Source organism: Pygoscelis adeliae, unplaced genomic scaffold, assembly GCF_000699105.1.
Source record: "Pygoscelis adeliae isolate BGI_AS28 unplaced genomic scaffold, ASM69910v1 Scaffold106, whole genome shotgun sequence".
In the NCBI taxonomy this organism is placed as follows: Eukaryota; Metazoa; Chordata; class Aves; order Sphenisciformes; family Spheniscidae; genus Pygoscelis; species Pygoscelis adeliae.
Genome location: NW_008824939.1, coordinates 4,335,907 through 4,356,146, shown reverse-complemented (window position 1 = coordinate 4,356,146; position 20,240 = coordinate 4,335,907). Strand labels below are relative to the sequence as shown.

Genomic DNA, 20,240 nt, shown 5'->3' with positions numbered 1-20,240 from the left:
CTTCTTTTCCTTTCCACCCTGGACATGGAAAACCATTTATTCCATTGCATTTTACACTAAAATAAAAAAAGTGTGATCAGATCATATATATCTGCTTTTCCAATGACTCCTCTGAATACTGATACTTCTGCTCCATCCTCACCTCATTAACCCACTGTATGATAACTATTTGTTGCAACAATACGCTCAATCTCAAAATCACGTACAATTCCAAGCTGACTGTGGTTACTTTGCTGTAGGCTGCATCCATATTATGGTGTACTTTTACACTCACTCCCCTACTCCACTTTTTTTTTTTTTTTTTTTTTTACAGTTTCTACACAGCTGACACGTATGTAGTTCTTTGCAAGAGCACTCTAAACCCACACTTGTATTACTAGACAAGTTTGAATGTGCGTCCTTGTACCCTCCACCCTGGGGCAACATCTCAGTATACATCAGCTTCCTCTATGCCTTTCCTTACACTATTTTGCATGACAAAGAAAACAGGTATTCCTACATGGCATGAAGCTTTGACCCACATTGGCTAGCACAGCACTGTGAACTTCCTGCATGGTACAAGTGCAGCCCAAGGACCAACTGCTCAAAACTTTTCCACTCTGCAATGACTGCAAGAAAAAAAACATTAACCAACAGCCTTGGATTGGCATGTGGGTTTCCTGACTCCTAACCTTCCAGTTCCAACATTCTCAATGCCATTTCCTTACCCGTTTGATTTAAACACACATGCAGAATATGCATTACCCGAGACAGGATTACTACTGATAAAATGGCAATCCATATGATTTATAACAATACTTCCAGAAGATGGATTGTTTTTACTTATTAGTACAAATGACAAATCTTAATCTTTAAAAGTAGGTATGCCTGAGCTTGTGAAAAAATATGAAGGCTTTAGTAATGACAGCTATTTTATTTGCACAAAATCAGTTTTCTGTTCATAAAGAGGCCTGTTGTAGACCTCCAGCATTCTAGATGGAAATAGTCTAGACTCCAGATTCTGTCATCAAGGTACTCGGTGAAATTATAAAAGTAGAAGTATGAGGAAACAAAAAGAAAAGGAGCAAAAGAAAATTTAGGAGTGTACAAAGGCCTCACAACAGATTAAAAAAAAATCTTATTATTCTCTTTGATCTCACAATCCCACAAATATTTTAGATATATCTATTGTTCTTATCACCAAAATGTTTGTTTACAATTTAACTTCTGTACCCTAAAATAGGAAGCCATAGTTTGCCGCTTCATGTTAGTTGTTTCCTCAGGGTGTCGCATAACCTCCATCGTGTCAACCTGGAAGACAAAACTCAGATGTTAGAGCTGTTCCAGAAACACTGCAGACCCACCCCATCTCACCCATGAAAGCTGGGTTCAGTTTTTGTTATGGTCATTCCTTCAGGTGTGAGCACTTCAGAGTACTTGATCAGAGGTAGGAAGGCCAGCTTCTAACAGATGCAGGATATGCACTGATTTCAGAGAGAGCTGTAAGTGTTCCAAATTATTTCACACTTTTGTTATGATAGCATAACACACAGCCAACAAAGCAGCTGTCAAGATGCAATACCTTATGAACTGATTTCTAAAAAGCATTCCTTTTATCACCACTACAATGAACTCCATCAGGTCTTATTTTCTAGATAAGAAGAGTTATCATTTTTGTAATGACCAGGAAGTAAATTGAGCTGCCTTATTTTGCTCACGTATGGAAAAAATGTTGTTGTCAGATAACAAGTGGCAAACAAAGTAGGTAATCTCAGCATGTATAAGTCTTTTCCTTTCTGCTATTGTGGTTACTATTAATTATGTTAAATTGTCATTTTGATGCCAAGAATTTCAGCAATTTCACTCTGCTGAACTGCCATAGCTTCAAATACTGCTTTTTCAGCATTTCAGAAGTTATTTTTAGAGGGTATACATGGACAGCAAACATATTGCTCCTTGCATATTTTAGTTATATTGTCAGTACAGCTGTTCTTATCAAAATGAAACCAGAATTTATGAATGAGTATAACCATGGTTACCAATCACAAGCAGATTGTGTTGCCGTATTACAGCTCAACAAAATTAAAGAAAATCAACCAGCATCCTGTTTGCATGGAGCATTAACAACATTTTAGCATTCACTTGTTTTGTGACAGTTTACCACCTGCTCTGTCCAGGTGGCGTTTGTATAAACCAGATAATGCTGTTATCAGCACCTGTGCTACACTTCCTGGACTTTGGTCCATACAATCATTTCCAACACTCACTGACTTAAGACCACTCTTCTGAACACTAAAAGTAATTGCTGAAAGATTACAGTTCTCAATAAAGTAAATGTGTCTCTTACCTTCAGGAGATATTTAGGAGACTGCATGCAAAATATAAAGGAAACGAAGCACTAAGTAGTAATAGATCAAGAAAATGGATTTTGTGTTGGGAAAGAAATCAAAAGAAAACTTGTGAAAACAAGATTCAGAATACAGATGGTGCAAAGGGAGACAGATTTCCATAAGGGTGACCATAAATTTCAGTATGTTTTTGTAATCTGTGATGTTCTAGCCCAGAGTGGTGTACATGCATTAGTACGCATCTCAAGCTAACACATGAGAAAAAAAAAAAAGGTGCAGTTTGATTTGTTTTAAGGATGTTAACAGAAAACTCTGTAATATATCCCAGGAAAATGCCTTATCAGCACAGATAACATCAAACATCTTAAGAGGTCACCTGACAAAGCAAACATCAATGACCTAATCAGAACAGCAGGCATGTCCATGGGGAAGGATATGGGAATGTTTCGAAACTATCTTGGCAAGACAACTGCTTTTTGAGAATTGATATCTAAATCTCTAGTAAAGGTCAGGTGGAAGACAAAAGCCATACCACTGAATATTGACAGTAAGTTAAGAATAACTGGTAACATTTAATGTTAAAAGACAGACAATTTCATCATAAAGAACACCAAAATCAAGAGCAAAAGCAAACAATTTGAAGACTGCGCTGAAGCCCAAACGCCCGTGAATTTGAGCTTCTAAACTGGATTCTTGTCTGTCTAGAAAAGCAGAGACTCTTAGTGGTATTGTTGTTGGAGGTTCAGCACTCACAATCTCTCAGTCATATCTGGAATAGCTGCTGGCCAATAAAGGGTGAGCTTATGCTCTACCTTTTGGGCAGTAGGATACTGTAAACATCTCCTTTTCACAGCTGCTTATTTTCACCAAACCTGTAGAATCTTACGATCTTTGAGACTGTCACTCTGTCAAATACGGTTTACTACAGCCTGCTGGGTTCAAAAGGGTTTTGTTTTGGGTTTTTTTTGGGGGGAAGGGAACGAACGCACAGAAAGACAGATGGTGGGAAACACTCACAGAGGAGATGTAATACACTTTTTCTCAGAAAATCAGGGTAAGACCAGTATCGTGAGATTCCTTTTTCTATGGATGGAGTTGTTAAATTCAGATCTGTGCAATCTGTAAGGACTAGGATCAATTTCCAAATCTTTCAGACAAGGAATATTTGAAGTTTCCATTAGAAAAATTCTGATAGACCCTGAAGCTAGGGAGATTTTCCTGTAAGAATTTTTAGAAGTTTTGTCTCTGTTAATTTATAACATTGCGTGTCTATGAAGCCATGCAGTTTTATGGTAGGGCAATAGTCGCATGTACAACAGGCAATAGGCTTTATCACAACTGGCTTGGTAGAAAATGATAGAACATAATAAGAATGTCATGATATAACTTTGTGTTTTAAATCACTAGATACTCTTTTTAAAAATGAAGAATATTTCAACTGTTAAGTCACATTTTTACATGACAGTAGTAGTGACGTACAATATACACTTATACAATTACAACTGAAATGGAAAACAGCTTGACCTACGAAAGACAAACTGTTCCGTCACTAAAAAAAAAATTGCTTATAATAGTTTTGAAACACTATTAAAAGAATGATTTATGACATCATGTCGCCTTATGAAGTCACTGGAAATTATTACTTTCACATATTGACCACACCTGCTGCTGGCATGGTATGAAATACTGTAAAACCAAAAAATTTGTTAGGCAAAAAAGCTCATACATGAAATAATAAATGAAAAATTCCAAACTTCCAAACAAAATTATTACGTTTGGATTTTTTTAACAAATTGTAAAATAGCAATTTAAAATCTTTTTCCTGAAGTTGTTTTAATTAGAAGTTTTATGAAATTGTAAGAAAGATTTTTTTTCAGCTAAAAACTATTTCAATTAACATTTTCTGAACAGTGCTGCACTTATGCATGTCTTTTAGCTCCTTCTTTAAAAATTTGAAGGTTGAGTAAAAACCACTTAAACACTACTTAGTAACTGATTGTGTTTATTAAAGCTCTGAAAGAGAACTGCTCTATTCCATTCCAACTGTATCAATAAAATGCATGCCTAGAAAGCTTATGCTGAATATAGCTGGATGTCGATGACAATGTGCATATAATACAAGAAAACTGGAAATGCCATTATCTGTCCTTCAGCACTGGAAGTGTTTATACCAGAGAGGAAATAAATCTCTGAAACCCACATCTGTATTTGCAGGTACAGTGAAGGATATAGATGTCTGGGTGACATGAATTACTGTATCAACATTTGAGCATGAGCTCCTAATAACGGGAGAGAATGAAAAGAACCAGAAAACCCAGAACATAAAATTCTGTAGACTTTTGAACAGTTGCTGTTACCACACTTGTTTTTAAAAATTATTATTGTTTGTTTTGGAGGCACCCCCCCCAAACCCTTAACTAAGCTAACTCTAAAGTACTACTTAGGAAGCACGAATGGGGTGTACATGCTATCAGCTTGAGGCACAAGAGTTTTTCTCACAAATTAAGTGTACTCAGTTGGCAACACATCCTATTAACTGCCATATAATTATCCCATCCTCTTGCAATTATGCCACATACTTTCATGGCAAAATTCAGCAGCGTTTAAATTCTACAGTTGTTCTTTTTAAAGAACAGTGGTTTTGCAGAGTCATTCTTTTCTGGGCATCTATCAGTCACAAGCGTCCCCTGGTTTTTCACTTGCAAGTTGAATAAAAAAGGAACAGATAATTTTTTAATTTTGCCTTTCATACTGTTAAATACACTATTCAAATTTTACCTAATTAAATCTCTTTCTAGGCCAAAATTACCAGAGGAAAACCTTGACCCCATGGAAATAAAGAGGAATATTGCTATCAATATCAACGTAACTGAGATTTCACTCCAAAAGTTTAAAGATTAATCAGTCGTAAATTGATTCTTCACTGGATTCTACAATAGGGTCCTCACTAAAACTGGAAACAGTACTCCCAGCTGAGGTGCATGTTTTCTGATATTAAGGCAGACTCTCATTTGGCAAGAATCTCACTATATACCTACATCAGCTAAGCATCGTGTCCATGGTCTCACTATAATATTTTATGAACAATTGCCTGTCTTCAAAGGGAACACTACTAACCTTGATACGCCCAGCACTAAGCTGTGGAGGCAAAGACCTAGATGCTGCTGTCACTCTGGCTCTTGCTTGTGCCAAGTTACCTGTTCAAAAAGAAAGAAATACATACTGCAAAAATCGTTCAAGAAGCTTAGCAGGGAAAAATTTGTATGGTGGAAAATCAGTTTGTACAATAGTACTAAAAATAGCAGATACCACCACACTTCTTCCACACCCTGCTCATTACCAGTTGTGCCTGCAGAGCATTCAGCACGAGCATGACAGAGTGCAGTGTTGATTTAAAAGGGAGGAAAAAGTCAGTGATAAGGTGGTATGTCACTGACCTTAGCTACTGAGCTGATGAAAACAACGACAGCACAAAGGCATACAGCTCAATCACTAGTAATCAATTTCTCTGTGACTCATTGAGAGATTTGAAAAAGACAGCAGAAACAATCTTGTTTCTATGAAATCATGTGGATCCTGAAGTGTTTAGACAGCATCTTAAGCTCACAAACTAATGAAAGAGATGAGAAAATGATAAGACGGTATCTTTTTTTGACCTTTTGACATATAGGCCTGCCTAATCCCCAATCTTATCGTCCCTTGGGGTTTTTGAAGACTGACTCAATTCCTCAGGGAAAAACATATTATGGTGTCAACTGAAAGATGAGTGCCTTTTTTTAAATGTACAGTATGACGTGTCCTAAATTTTTTCCTCTGTACTTGTAGAAAGCCATAGTCATCACAAAATAGCTTTTCAAAATAAGGCTCAGAGAAGAGAGAGGAAGTGATACGGGACTGTGCATATGCAAGACACTCTCTATATTTCAAAGTTTTAGCAAGTCTAGCACAAGATGTCCAAATGTTTTCTCTGGCTATATCTTCAGAGGCTAAACTGTGATTAATAGCATTGAAAGAACCCTTTGAAGCAGGATTGGTGACATCAAAGCCCTAATCCATGGGTGGCAGGATTTTTATAATGAGTGGGAAGCATTTTAACACATTTCAAAGGATTTACAGCATGAATAAACAATAGGCCTCTGCAGATGTACCACACACCTTTCAGAACCAGAACACATAAATAAGTGTCCATTTTAATTTAAATGTAAATAAAGTGTTAACACTTCTTTCAGATGCTAAGAGCCTTGTTGCATCAACTCCAGTGTTTAGCTATTTGCTTTACAGAAAGCCAGTAACTCTAAACAGTCTTCAGAGTTTTGCTAAACTATATAGTACATAACTGGTAAGGAGGCAGGATGGGAAAAACAAAAACCAAGAACACTTAATCGCTGGTAATTGTTCCAGAAGGGAGCAGAGCAAACCCAGGGTCCGCATAACACTGAAAGGAACTTTTGCTCTTACTTTCCTCCGAACAAGAAAAATACCAATCCCCTGAAAACAGTCTGGGGGCCAGCACCCAAAAACTGCAATGACATTCTTTGGAGCGATTCAAACATTCTGTATTCATTTTTAGAAGTATTCCTCTTTTAAGATGCTGGCATTGGGATTGACACAATGTTGCAAAACTGGCACGCCATTTCCAGATCTATTGGCATATCTTACCTGACAGTCTAAATCACAGTGCAGAACACAAGGTATGTCCACGTTTTTGGAAGCTGCTTTAGGCTATACTGTGCAGGTTAATGAGAACTGCAACTCTGTTTTGAAAAGCTTGTATTTCTATATACACACATGGTACATATGGTATATACATGTATCTCTCTAAGATTAAAATGAGGACTTCAATGAGCAAGTAGTTGGTGAATTTATTTTTCTCTTAGCTGCGATTTTGATATTTTTCTATGGTAGAAATTACCCTTTTGTGCCTTTTTTGGCTAAAGTAGACAACCTGGAAAGGTTGGTTTTGGCTACGCTTCAGATTAGCAAGTCTAAAGCTTGAAAACCTTGCACTGGAGAACTGATGACACAACATGGGATAAAAGAGGGGAGTTGGGAGAAGAAACAAATTTGAATCAGATTGTTCAAAATGACTAAAATTTTGTTGCATTTTACAACAAGTTACAAAACTCTAATAAGCAAATAAAATTTAGAATGATAAGAGAGTTGGCTCAAGGTTCACCACACTCAGTGCTGGCTTTTGGTTTCTAGGGTTCATAATTAATATCCCTTAGTTCCTCATGCAAAACTAAAACTAAACTTAACACTTCTAATCTGGCAAACCAAGCAAATAAAGAAACCTTTTTATTAATCAAAATCTTTAATGACTTCACAAACAAAAAAAAACCCCGAAGTGGTCAGTTCCTACTTAAAAAAAGAAAAGATTTACATATTATTATTTTGTTCATTAGTTACTTCCTTCTAGGAATGGGTTCTTATCAGCGCTTATTTCATGTGTCAAGTGAATTCCTATGTAATTACTAACTACTGAATTGTAGCATCAGATGAAATCCATAGAAGAAATGTTATTAAGATTTTCTTTTCCAGATCAAACACAAAATGATGTTTCAATAAAAGTTTGTGAATTAGTCATCTCAAGTAGTTCATGTTCGGGAAAATAACTACCTACCTTTAACATGTCTAAGCCATTAAAACTAATAAACAGAACAAATGTGGTCTGAAAATTAGTCTACATAATAAGAAATGTTTCACCCAGAGTTAGCGTGGTGTTTATAGTCAGTAAACATTTGGTACCTGTCCCTGCATTCGATTTTCATTTACAAGGTCATTTATTACTTTACACACCACAAATAATTAAGTGTTATTCCACTTTGTGAAGAACATCAATATTTGAAGAACAAATGTTTTGAGATAATAACATAGCCAGTTAAAACTGCCATGGGTTCCCTGAAAGGTTAAACCGGTTAAAGGTTAAAGACTGCACAGTGCCTTTCAGCAGGCTAGCTTCACACCTATTACATGGTCAACACTGTAGAGAAAATACAAGTGACATCCATGTAGACTTAAATAAAATACTACCTATATTAAATCCAACTCCATAAAATGGACCAATTAGGCAATTTAAAACCCTCTCAAAATTTTCTTAGTTTTTTTTTGAAAAGGCAATCATGAGGGAGGGGAGAGAAATTAATGGTTAAAATTAGGATTAATCTTTTAAACATGTACCTGTTTAATTTTATTCACATGTATTTCCTTTCCAGTTCAACAGGACTGCTCATCTAAAAAATTAAGGCTCCTACCTATGTGTCTGCCGGATCAGAGACTAAGGTCTCTGGGATTCATTTGTGTCAGTGGGGGAGTCAGTCAGCCTCAATGTTTCTCTTTTTTCCCCTCTGTTCAATAAAGTTAGCAATGTCATTAATGCTTTGAGAAGTTTCAGTCATTAAAGTTTGTGAAATGCTCTGAAAGCTTCCAACAGAAAGAGAAGTAGCAGCACAAAAATCTATGCATTCACTGCCTAAGATCACTGTACCAATGCTCAGCAAAACTCCTTTTGTGTTGAAGCTGTATAGGAGATCTCACATCTCTGCAAACATGTTCTTCACTGATGCCTCATTTCAGCTAGGTGAGAAAGACCATGCTGTCAAAGTACCGTATCTCTTCTATTATGCAAAGCCAAGCAGGAGAAGTTCTGAAAGTATTTCAAGTATTTACACAGCACAGAAAGAAGAAATGGGTTTTCTTTTTTCAGGCTGGACTTTGGAAGTGCTCTCTAGATCTCAGAAATCTCTCTCAGCATTCCTGGCTTCTCACTTGCATCCCTGGCACTTACTCACTGTGTGATCTGGCTGAATTAATGATTTGTCCAGCCGTTGACTTTCCATACTAATTAGGAAAAGTACACTCTCTGGCTGGATGTTCTGATGTTACTTACCGTTTGTCAGTGCTTCATTATTCTTAGGTGATGGGTTCTATAAGTAGTATCAAGCAAATATTAGTAATATTAGCACTGTATTTATAACCTGATTTTGGTTATGTCTGCAATAGATCACTCCTCCCGAAGTAAGAGCGTGCCAGGCAAGAATTACATTAAGCTTTGATACAACGTTTAGTTTGCGAAGTGCAAATGACTTACAGAGAAAGAGCCTAATGACAATGTCACCTTACTGTACAAGCTGTACCAGGGATATTACTATTATATAGAGGGCACAGTACAAGCTCTTTCCTTATCCTCATATATTTTATTAATTTCTTTCATACTTCTGGTTCAGATAAAGAGGGGTTACTTGAAACACCATGTAGATACAGTATAATATGGTCAGAAATGCTACAACGCATTCCTATTTCATTGACACTACTTCTAATCACAGCTAAGCACTTGCACTCCAGAAGAGGTACAGAGTCAGACAATGCCTTTGACATACACAGATTCTTCTCTGTCTTTCCTTTTGGTACATTTTATCTAGCCTAAGGAAGTCGACTGCTTATCTCCATAATGCATTTCCATCTTCTGCTACTGTAAGACTAAGCTTTTCTTAGCTCGACTATAAATGAATACATGTACTTTTTTTATTGGGTACTAATTTGAATCTGGTCACTGACTATCAAAACTATTCTTTTGAGTCACTGAAGTCATTTAAGCTAATCTTGTGCAATAAAAAGCTAAGAATCCAATTTTCTCATATACTACACATTTTATACAAGAATATATTTATAAAAATACTGTCTGTAGAATACAACTACCAATACAGACACACTTCCACTGCTGCTTATTCTGAAAAGAGAATCACTTTACTTCCTATTCAGAATAAGTAAATAAAAAAATGAGGAAAAGTATGTCCAAAATGAGATCCATATTACAAAACAGAATCTGGTAACCATGAAAACTTAGTAATAGTGAGGCCCACCTGGGAATAACCTAATTATGAGTAATTGCTTCAGGAGCTTTTTGGCCCAGGTTATTTGAAATGAAAAATCCATGCCATAGTGAACTGACAAATTCCGATCCTGATTCTCAATTAGCCTAAAGGTTTCTTTAGTCTTATTACATGAAGTAGACACAGATCATATTTACAGATACTTAAAAGCTTTACATTGTTAGACTGGGATTGGAGAACCTGAGTGTAAATTCAGTGCTGCTATGTTTTCTACTGCATACATTGCAGACACTTCAGTGGTCACTTCCCACATTAGTAAGGCACACACTGGCAGACACACAGTATGATGTTTACAGCAACAGATAAAACTTTCCTTGTAAGCATCATCGCTGCTATGTTTAAATATCGTTTTAACACAGTAGGTTAGTAGACTTCTTGTATAATGCAAGGGAAGAAAGACACTGACAGCAGCTGAGAGGAAATGAAGGTCAAACTGCCTACTATATTCCAAGATATGTAAATGTATGATCTCAGTGAGAAAGGTCTTAACTTTTACCCTTACCTAGTGAAGAAGAACAGATTATGGTATATAATCAGTTAGCGGTAGTGCCCAAGATATTTTTAAAACACAGCCTTGAGTATTAATGGCTACTTTAAGCAACATGCTCAATTTTCCAGCTAAATTGAATCAGACATGTGTAGCCATCTACTCCATTGGGAGTGTGTTCACTGAAGTGCAGACATTTCCTGAAATATCACAGGCACATATGTGATCATAGGACACACAAGCAAACCTTATGTGATTCTCAGAACATCATAGTCCCATGACATGACCAGACTTACAGACAGCAGGCAAAGCATGTATGCTATAGCCTGATCACGATAGACAGGTTCCCAGGCACAGGACAAGGGAAGGTCATGTGGTTCTGGAAGAGCATGGCAGAGGGTGAGTGGATTGCCTGCTCAACAAACTCTTTATCTGGCCACTGCCAGGTAGACATAGGTTGGACACCTCTGTCCAAACACAGGACTAATGATAGGAGTGGCACACTAAGTACAGCTGAGAGCTAACTATCTGAAACTGCATCTAGACAAAAATGAAAAAAATGAAAAATTGTTTGGAAAAAGCAATTAGAAGTTACAGTGTAAACAATGCCGGAGTTTTCTACTGCTTGATGCCCAGCATTTTCTTCAGTGAGGTCTGTAGCCTGACTAGCTGGAGACCTGATTAACTGGCTGGAGACTGACTGGCTGGCCACAGCCTGATCTGGTCAGTCTCCCAGTTGCTGCATTACAGAATGAAGTGGCTCAGCTTTTTATGATTTATACATTGTCAGAAGGCACGGGCCATTTCTTTCAGATACAGTCCTTAGCAACTTCCATCCACATCTTTTGTGGTGTAAGACTTGATGCTGTTGTATGTAATCAACTCAGGACAAACCTTGAAATCTCTGAGGAACAGCAGACAGTACAGAACGCTGCAGCCTCTGTCATCGGCAAAGTACCTCACCATCCACACAAGGTTTTCTGTTGCCCCGGCAGATTGCCCTGGTTCCTGTACCACATCTGTAACTGAGATTAGAAGAAAACTACAGAGGTGTATTTTCTGTGAAGACTTCATTGTTGAGGAATTCTCCATTAATTGTCAGCATTAGCCAACCCGCCCTTATTCTAATTACCTCTATTCAGGACAGACAACAAGTTTATTTCTTCTTCCAGAGGTATGTGGAAGAATGCTTCTAAAAACATATACAGGATGAAAATATGGTTACCACACATGCTGATTCAGCTCTGGTCTCCCTCATTGTTTTATGTAATTGACATCCTTTCTCTTGCATGTTATGTAAGACTTTCTTTTCCCCAAAATCATATATGCTTTATCTAGAAAAGTAAAAGTTTGATTATGACTAACATGGTAGTTATCTCAGTATTTTATCTATGCTCCCTCACCAACATGAACCAACAGCAAGCATTCTGGTAGCTCACACCTCAGCACCTTGTCTCTGATGATCTCTCAGGACTGTCCTCAAACACTAATTAAGCTTCACAGTACTCAGTTTAACCTGAGGCCAAAATAATTTTCTACAAGAACAGTGAATAAACAGGAAACTCAGGAGAAGTCAAGAACTGTGATTTCCAGCCCACTGTTTGTATTTCCAGAGTATGTTCCCTCTCCATTCAATGTATAAAACATTTTATGGTATATATTCCATCACTTAGGACCTGCTGATGAAGCTGCTCCATACATACACAGTCTGATCAAAATCCTGCTAAAGCCAGTGAAGATACCCAGTGAATTCAGTGGTAAAAATTCAGGTATAAAGATGTCACTGAAAGCACATGGAATAAAATGGAGGAACATTTTCTCTGACCTCACTATGACTATCAGTCTTCTCAGTGGTTAAGACCCTAAGCTAGACAGGATAAAAATGGTGTCAAAACCAGGCTTTGACACTTCAAGAGAAGAGGTGTCTTTTAAAAGTCTTAATTTAGGATGAAACATGGCTACAGAACTTCATGAAAGTCCCAGGTCTCCCCATTTTTTAAATCTAGGCATTAATGGTTGTTGACTACTAATTTAATCAAGTCCCAAAGGCTTCTCAACTGAACATTTGCTCCTCTGGATCTCAGCATTTCCACATATTATCACAGATAGCACAAAATCAGTTATTTTTGTGGTAATTCAAAACATTATTCTCATTTATATTTGTATCTCCACACTTAATGAAGCAAATACCCATTCATACAAACACCCACAAATGCATTGTCTGTCTTTGACACACACTGTGACCTGCTGTCCAGGCAATTCAGTTATAAGCTCTCCTACATGAAGTCATAGAATCATAGAATCATTAAGGTTGGAAAAGACCTCTAAGATCATCGAGTCCAACCGTCAACCCAACACCCCCATGCCCACTAAACCATGTCCCTAAGCGCCTCATCTACATGAGTCAAGTCAGGTTGGAATAAGTAAGACAAAGTCAAAAAATAAGAGAAAAGATAATGCTGGTTTAGTAAAGTACTGACCTTTGCAGTTTGTTGTAGGGTGAAGGAATAAAGAAAATGGATAAAAGTACAAAATCACTGTAAGACAGCACACTCAGAGTACAAAATACTCCAAAACAAATACACAAAATCCAGCACAGACTCAGGGGTTTTGTTTTCCACCAACTACATTCATCTCTTAGGTACATTAACCCCTAATTAAATTACTTTGAAAGAGTGGGAAATATAAGCACATTCTTTGTAAAGGACACACCAAGAACCATTATGGATATTCAAACCAGCAAGGTTATCTGAATATTCAACAAATTTATCTGCTCTACAAACTCACTAGCAAATTTAAAAATAATTGCTCTTCCAGGATTTGATCTTGAGAGCTACTGAATGCTTCCAATGACATACTGAGCATCTTTGACACAGTTTGACCTTACAGCACATAATGCCTGTAGAAACTGCCTAGTAAACTACTCATTAAAACAACTACTGTATAATGTTCTCTGAATATTTCTCTATTTAAATTCTGTATATGCTGCACAGTGAGATCCCACAGTCTACTAGTTAATATTAAAAAGAGTAACATCTTCTGTGTAATAAATCTTTTGCTTCCTCAATATCAACACATTTTGATTTTAATTGATATACAATGAAGTGTTAAGATTAATTATTATTCACTACTGTCAGATAATGTTCATTATGGAATTGAGAAGTTAGGCTACAAACATGAAAATTGAAAAGATATCTCCTCTCTTCTGAGAGAGAGGTAAAGAAAAATTATTCTCAAGATTTGTTCTACAGAGAATGGCCTATTATGAATCAAATCAGTAAGCTCATCAAGATCTGTTCTTAAACTTGCCCACTTGTACTTTTTTAGGGTTCAATTTGCAAGCACTTAGAAACCAAAAAAAAAATCTATGCCCTTTGCCCATTTTCAGTACAATGTAATCTGTGAAGTCTCATATTAAAAACAGTGGACTTCTTTGGGCAACACCCTTTACCAAACATAAATGTGATAAATATAACTTGACCCTTCTCAGCTGTTGTGCTTACTGCCATGTGCAATTCCAGAGATTCACTGACACTCTTTATTTATAGGGAGTTATTCTCAACAGTAAATAATTGTTATGTCTTATATAAAGCTTTAGCAGGACTGAGACCTTAACTTTGATTTGATAGATGATTCTGTTTCTAGATGAGTTCCATTTTGAGGACTATTTTAGGGCATGTTTTGGATCCTACTGCTAGCAAGTCTTGTGAGTATGTGTACTGCATTTGTCTTATGACACAAAACCTTAGGATATGAAGAAAAAAACCCACTGACCTGTAAAATGCTCAGCTGAAAAACTAAATTAGAAGTAATCCAACACTCCACCTCTCAAACTCAGTTAAGCTATGTTTAATTTAGTTTACTGATGTCCCACATCTGCAACCCAGTAAAGTTCACAATTGTTACATTGCACAGCTGTGGTTTAAAGCGTCTCTTTGCACACAACACACTGGCAGCAAAGCAAAACCAATTAACTTTTATATGCTTTTAGCATATGGACCGGTTAGAAGTAGGAAAGCCTCTGTGTCCCAAGTGAAAATATATAGCTTCCATTAACTTGACCCAAATTCTTACAAAATATAAATTCTGATTCATCTTTAAGTAGAGAGATTAGAATTACAATGGCTTTGTTTCTGATTCACTTGACTTAGAGTGCCTGCAGTTATCTCTTAGAGGTGAAAATACTAACACAAAAGTACCATTACAAAAAGATTTTATTGTAGGATAAATTAGTAAAATTAAGATGTATTTGAGTCTTTTGCTCTATTGTCTTGTGTGGAATTAAGAGAAAAAAACTCTGCTAAGCCCAAATGGAAACATGCTATATTTCAGTGCATAAGTATGGCACACACCAAGCCAAGAGACCTGCCAGTACTTATAGCTAGAGGAAGGGCTTGTACTCAATAGGAGTGCACAGTGACAAACATGATAGGTCAAATCATAGTTCCACCAAAAACAATGGCAAAGCATCTATAATTTCAACTGGCCAAGATTTCACTCTGTGCCCAGCAGTATCTGTTCATGGGACTGAAATGCAAGAAAATCCATTTGTTTCCTTCAGGTTCTGACTCTTCATGAAGAATCAGCTGCTATCAAAGTTACAGACAAATGAATATTGAGGTAGTACCCTTGTCACCAAGGAGTGATGAAAAGCACTTCTTTAAAGTGATTTTGCAAAAGGCCCTAGTTCTTGTGTTCTTTAGTGGGCATAAAGAAAGCCTGAAATATTTTTTTCACATTCTCTCTCAGCACATGGTCTGTTAGTTGTTTGGTTTGGTTTTTTTTTATATGAGACATACACTGTTTATAATTACTTTTTGTCTGAGGGCTGTAAGCAGGGCTGGAGACTCAAAGGCACAAAGAACACAAACTAAAAATCAATACTGAGGAGGGGAAATGACCTTTAGGCAGGCTAATTGTAATTAATTGGTTTTTGAAAAAAATCTATTTTCCTCCTATTTTGGACAAAAAAATTCCCATGTTAAAACATCACTATCCTAACTCTTCAGTGAAAGTTGTGAAAACCTTCTCCCAGTTCTCTTTGACAGATTATGCCCAAATATCTAGGCACCATGAACAAGGAGTGTTTATTAGCAATGGATGATATATTGATGCTATATCACTCTGAATGTGTGAGCAATACCCAATGCTGCCAAAATTATTAGATATGCTGTTGCTGTAGTGGTAATGGTACTCAGCTCTGCATTTATTCTATGCAGCCAAGCCCAGCCCCTACAGATCCTCAGAGCTAGGACAGGGATGTTTCCCAGCATCTCTGCTCTGGTGGTGGGAAGGCTGGAGGATTTCCCCTTCCCTCCCTCCAGGTGGCAACTCTCCCCCCTCTCTCCAGCAAGGACCTAAGGCAGAGCAGAGCAACCCTGATGAAAGCTCTAAAGGCCTGTGAGTCATAGAGGGGGGAAAAAGTCTGCAGAAATTGTGTTTCAAAAGTAGAGAATCATGTTGTGCTGAAGCTTTTCTGAGAAGATGAAGCTCCTCTGGCACACCTCCCTATCCCGCCAGCATGATTTGGTCAGCTGGGAAACATAAGGTAAGAGAGAGGAAAAGTGGAAGAGGGAGCTGCAGTCTCAAAAAGCCCCAGTGGTGCTTTGCCCAAGCAGTCCGATGGTACCACCACTTAAAGGTGATGCTGCAAAAATTCTTGAATATCAGGACAGTGAGTCAAATGGTCTGACTCCTCACTGATACCACTAGTGAATGTACCAAGTGTCTCCTTAATTTTTCCAATTAAAGCTCTCTTCTCTTACAAGGGGACTCTGTTTTCTAGATCACACAATTCCTTTTCTCTCTGATGCTTTAGCTGCAACAGTGATAAACTAAATCTAGAGACAAACAGGAATGCATTATATCAGAATGGGAACATGCATATTCAACTGGAGTAGTGGCAACTTTTTTTTTTTTAAACACTACTTCTCTCTCCTGTTTGGAGTAAATTCTATTTTAATTTCAGAATATACAGAATTCTCAGCAGAAGAAGCTCTGTCTGTAGAAAAAAAGTGACAAATATGGAAGCAATTGGGAGAATTGGTAGGTGAAATCAGTATATGTTCATTCAGTTTTGAGGTTAAAGGTCCCTAGAAAGTGCAAACAGATTCCAAAACGTGCCAAATGTGCTTAAGTTTCCACTGCAAGATGACAAAACATGCTGTACACGCTACAAAATTAGTGCCAGCATGTTTAAGATCTGGTGTCTCATATTAGTAATTGTGCACTCTCTTAGCCATAAATTACTATTACAAATGTATATTTAATGTCCTGCTGTTAATTTCTGGCCCTTTAAACTACACAGTCTGCTACTGTGAAATAGAAGCATTTGTTAAGAGGGGATAAGTATATTTGATAAATTACAGGGATTAACTTGATCTCAAATTAGTAAAAGAATTTAGTCTTTTTAATATTTATTTTCTTGCTGCTGCTCAGTTTTTGACAGCGGAAGACATGACAGTTATATAAATATACTTCAAACAGAGGATCTTCTCAGGGTGGGAAAGGCATCTTTTTGTTCTTACTGGTATTTAAGAACTACATTTTCAGTAATTGTCAGACCCATGTTACCAGTCTCAAATTCCCTCTTGCTTCTGGGATAGCACCACCTAGTGACTATTACACATATGGAGATTGCTGCTTGGCAAAAACCACCTACGCTGCAAATTCCAGAGCTAGTTGCAAGCAGATGTGAGAATGTGCTGTCACTCATCTTCAAACAAAACACCAGAGATACTGGCAGAAGGCTCACTTCAAGTCAGGGTTACCTGGAAAGATGCAATGTGGCTTCCATGTAAATTATTAACTTTTGCATCAGTCAGTAATCTACAAAAAGCTGGAGAAAATTGTATCAAGATTATGAATCTTAATCTGTATTTTTTCTGGTTTGCTTTAGGAATGAAGCACATGTTGAGTGGAGGGAAGAGGGCTGAGAGGCAAGGACAGAGTATGATGGGACATTTACACAGTCACTATTCTTTTGTTTACAAAAGCCTCTTTGTAGAAAGTTAAGAGAATAGCATTATCTTTCTTCACTGAGCAGAGATGAAGCAGCATTGCCAGCGATACCTTCTGTTCTCAGCCAAACCTTTCATTTATCTTGCAAGCTGCCAAAACTAAACCTGGCAACAATCTGATTTTAGAACACAGAGGCCCCAACACAGGATGTGAGTGCCAATTATATTAGACAGCTGGAAAAAATAGAGCAAAATCACAGAGACTTTTAAAAAATAAAAATGACATAAGGGTTTTAAGCTATTCTTATAACACTACACACAGGAGCATATGCACAGTAATTCTTTTTAACAGGATGTCCTATACCAACTTGACAGAAATACAGACAACACTCAACTTGCTGCGTGCTCTTCATGGAAAGGTAAATGTTCTATAAAGGGAGGCAGAAAGCATGCAATTCATGTAAACAGGAAACAAGGAAGGAATGTAAGAGACAAGACAAAAAAGTGGATATACACCAACACGGTAACTATACATTACTGCAATGAGAAGTATCTTCTTACTGAACCATTTATGCATCTTGGGCAAAATACTCAAGTTCAGTGCTGCTGGCACTGAAAATATCTCTAAAAAGCCAGAGGAAGATGAGTTTGCATAAAAGCATCAGCATTCTGATTTTCAAATAGCAATAAAAAAGTATAATGTTTAAAATAATTGGGACTGATAACTGGGACAAAGCACCTAATCTGTTTCATTCTGACAACAGCCCCAAGATATAAAATGGCTAGTAAAGAGGGGTGTGGAGGCACATTTGACCAGATGTGAACTTTCCTTTTTGCTTTGCTTGATCCATCCAGCATGAGTAAAAGAATCTCTTTTACCAGTTTAACATGGACTCAAATGTCGCAAGTAGACACAAAGATTCTTTGTTCCCCACTTGGGCACAAACCAATCCTACTCCATCTTAAACTATATCCCCTTCCACCTAAGCTTATTACAGCTGAAAGAAGCAGCAGATTCCTCATTGGATCCTCACCTCTCAGAGACCTCTAAAAGCATAATTTGAAGGGGGGTAATCCAGAGCCTTCTAATGACAGGAAAAGAACAGAGACATTGTAACAGGAATCTATCCTATGTAGAATATAAACAGTTATTTTTGCTATGAGTTTTACATGTGCAAAGAAGGCTCCAATACACATTTTTCTCCAGATGTTCTTTTTCTACATAGAAGTCTCAAGAGAGGTTAAAGGCATCACCAGAGGCTATGACTGGGCTACTGAGGGTCCAGAAATCCCTGACAGAGATGCTGTACAGGCACAGAATTACACCTACAGCTCATGTACAATAAGTCTACACAGCACTACCTAATGCATGTACACTTCTTTCTATCTAAAAATACAACCTCATTTGCGTATGTCATATCAGATCACAAGAATTTTGCAACCTAATACAATCCATCGTATTTACATTATTCCTTAGTATTACATCTTTTTCTTACCCATTATGAAAAAGATACTTTAAAAATGTAGAAAGTATTGAAAGATGTGTGCATTTGTTGGCTTATTTGCATGTATACTGCAGACCTATAATTTGTATAGGTTACTGGTATTCTGGCACTTATCCAGTGGAAATACACCAACACGGTAACTATACATTACTGCAATGAGAAGTATCTTCTTACCGAACCATTTATGCATCTTGGGCAAAATACTCAAGTTCAGTGCTGCTGGCACTGAAAATATCTCTAAAAAGCCAGAGGAAGATGAGTTTGCATAAAAGCATCAGCATTCTGATTTTAAAATAGCAATAAAAAAGTATAATGTTTAAAATAATTGGGACTGATAACTGGGACAAAGCACCTAATCTGTTTCATTCTGACAAGAGCCCCAAGATATAAAATGGCTAGTAAAGAGGGGTGTGGAGGCACATTTGACCAGATGTGAACTTTCCTTTTTCCTTTTACTGTTTTATTTAGCTATAGATCTGTGCACTTTCATGTAAGTCAGTGTCAACAATATTTCAATCAACTGAATTAATTAATTCTAGCAGATTAGTATGTGGTTTTTATGATTTGTAAGAAACTTTATGTACTGCATCAATGCATCTAAATAGATGGATATTATCTCCAAAACAACTTGACCTACATTACATGATTTAGGAACTGTAAGACACAGTACACAAGAATCTATCAACTGAGAACTGATCTTAGTAAAGGACAAAGAAGCAAGAAAATTCCATATTCTCATCCTGCTCTGAGAATGAGTTCTTGCCCTACACGTCAGATAATCTCCTTTTCTCTGGAGTGAGGGATGAATCTTGCTGCCTGGGTTTTTTAGCAGAATTCATGTCCACATATTTTAAAAAAAAATATGATCGTAACATTTTAGGTATCTAGGAAACTTTAAACAGCAGAGTTGTAAAAGAATAAAAAAAAAAATTGTCCAGAAACAATTAAGAGTTTTAGAGGAGTAGGTAGCTGAAGAGTACTTTGCAATGTTAGCAAAGCTGTGCAGAAAATACCTGTTTTTGTTAATGGGCTAGAGAACAGCTGCTGAAGAAGTTTGTTCTCTGAAGTTC

The 20,240-nt window shown here is 37.1% G+C and overlaps 1 protein-coding gene across 1 annotated transcript in view; it reads right to left on the bottom strand.

The window, feature by feature from the left end:
- Positions 1 to 20,240, bottom strand: part of MYO3B (myosin IIIB) — a 158,015-nt gene that overhangs the window by 21,266 nt on the left and 116,509 nt on the right. Inside the window, 3 exon segments of the mRNA XM_009325455.1 lie at positions 1,213 to 1,290; positions 5,445 to 5,524; positions 20,184 to 20,240. The exon segment at positions 20,184 to 20,240 is cut by the window's right edge and continues 29 nt beyond it. Coding sequence (XP_009323730.1) covers positions 1,213 to 1,290; positions 5,445 to 5,524; positions 20,184 to 20,240 — 215 coding nt within the window.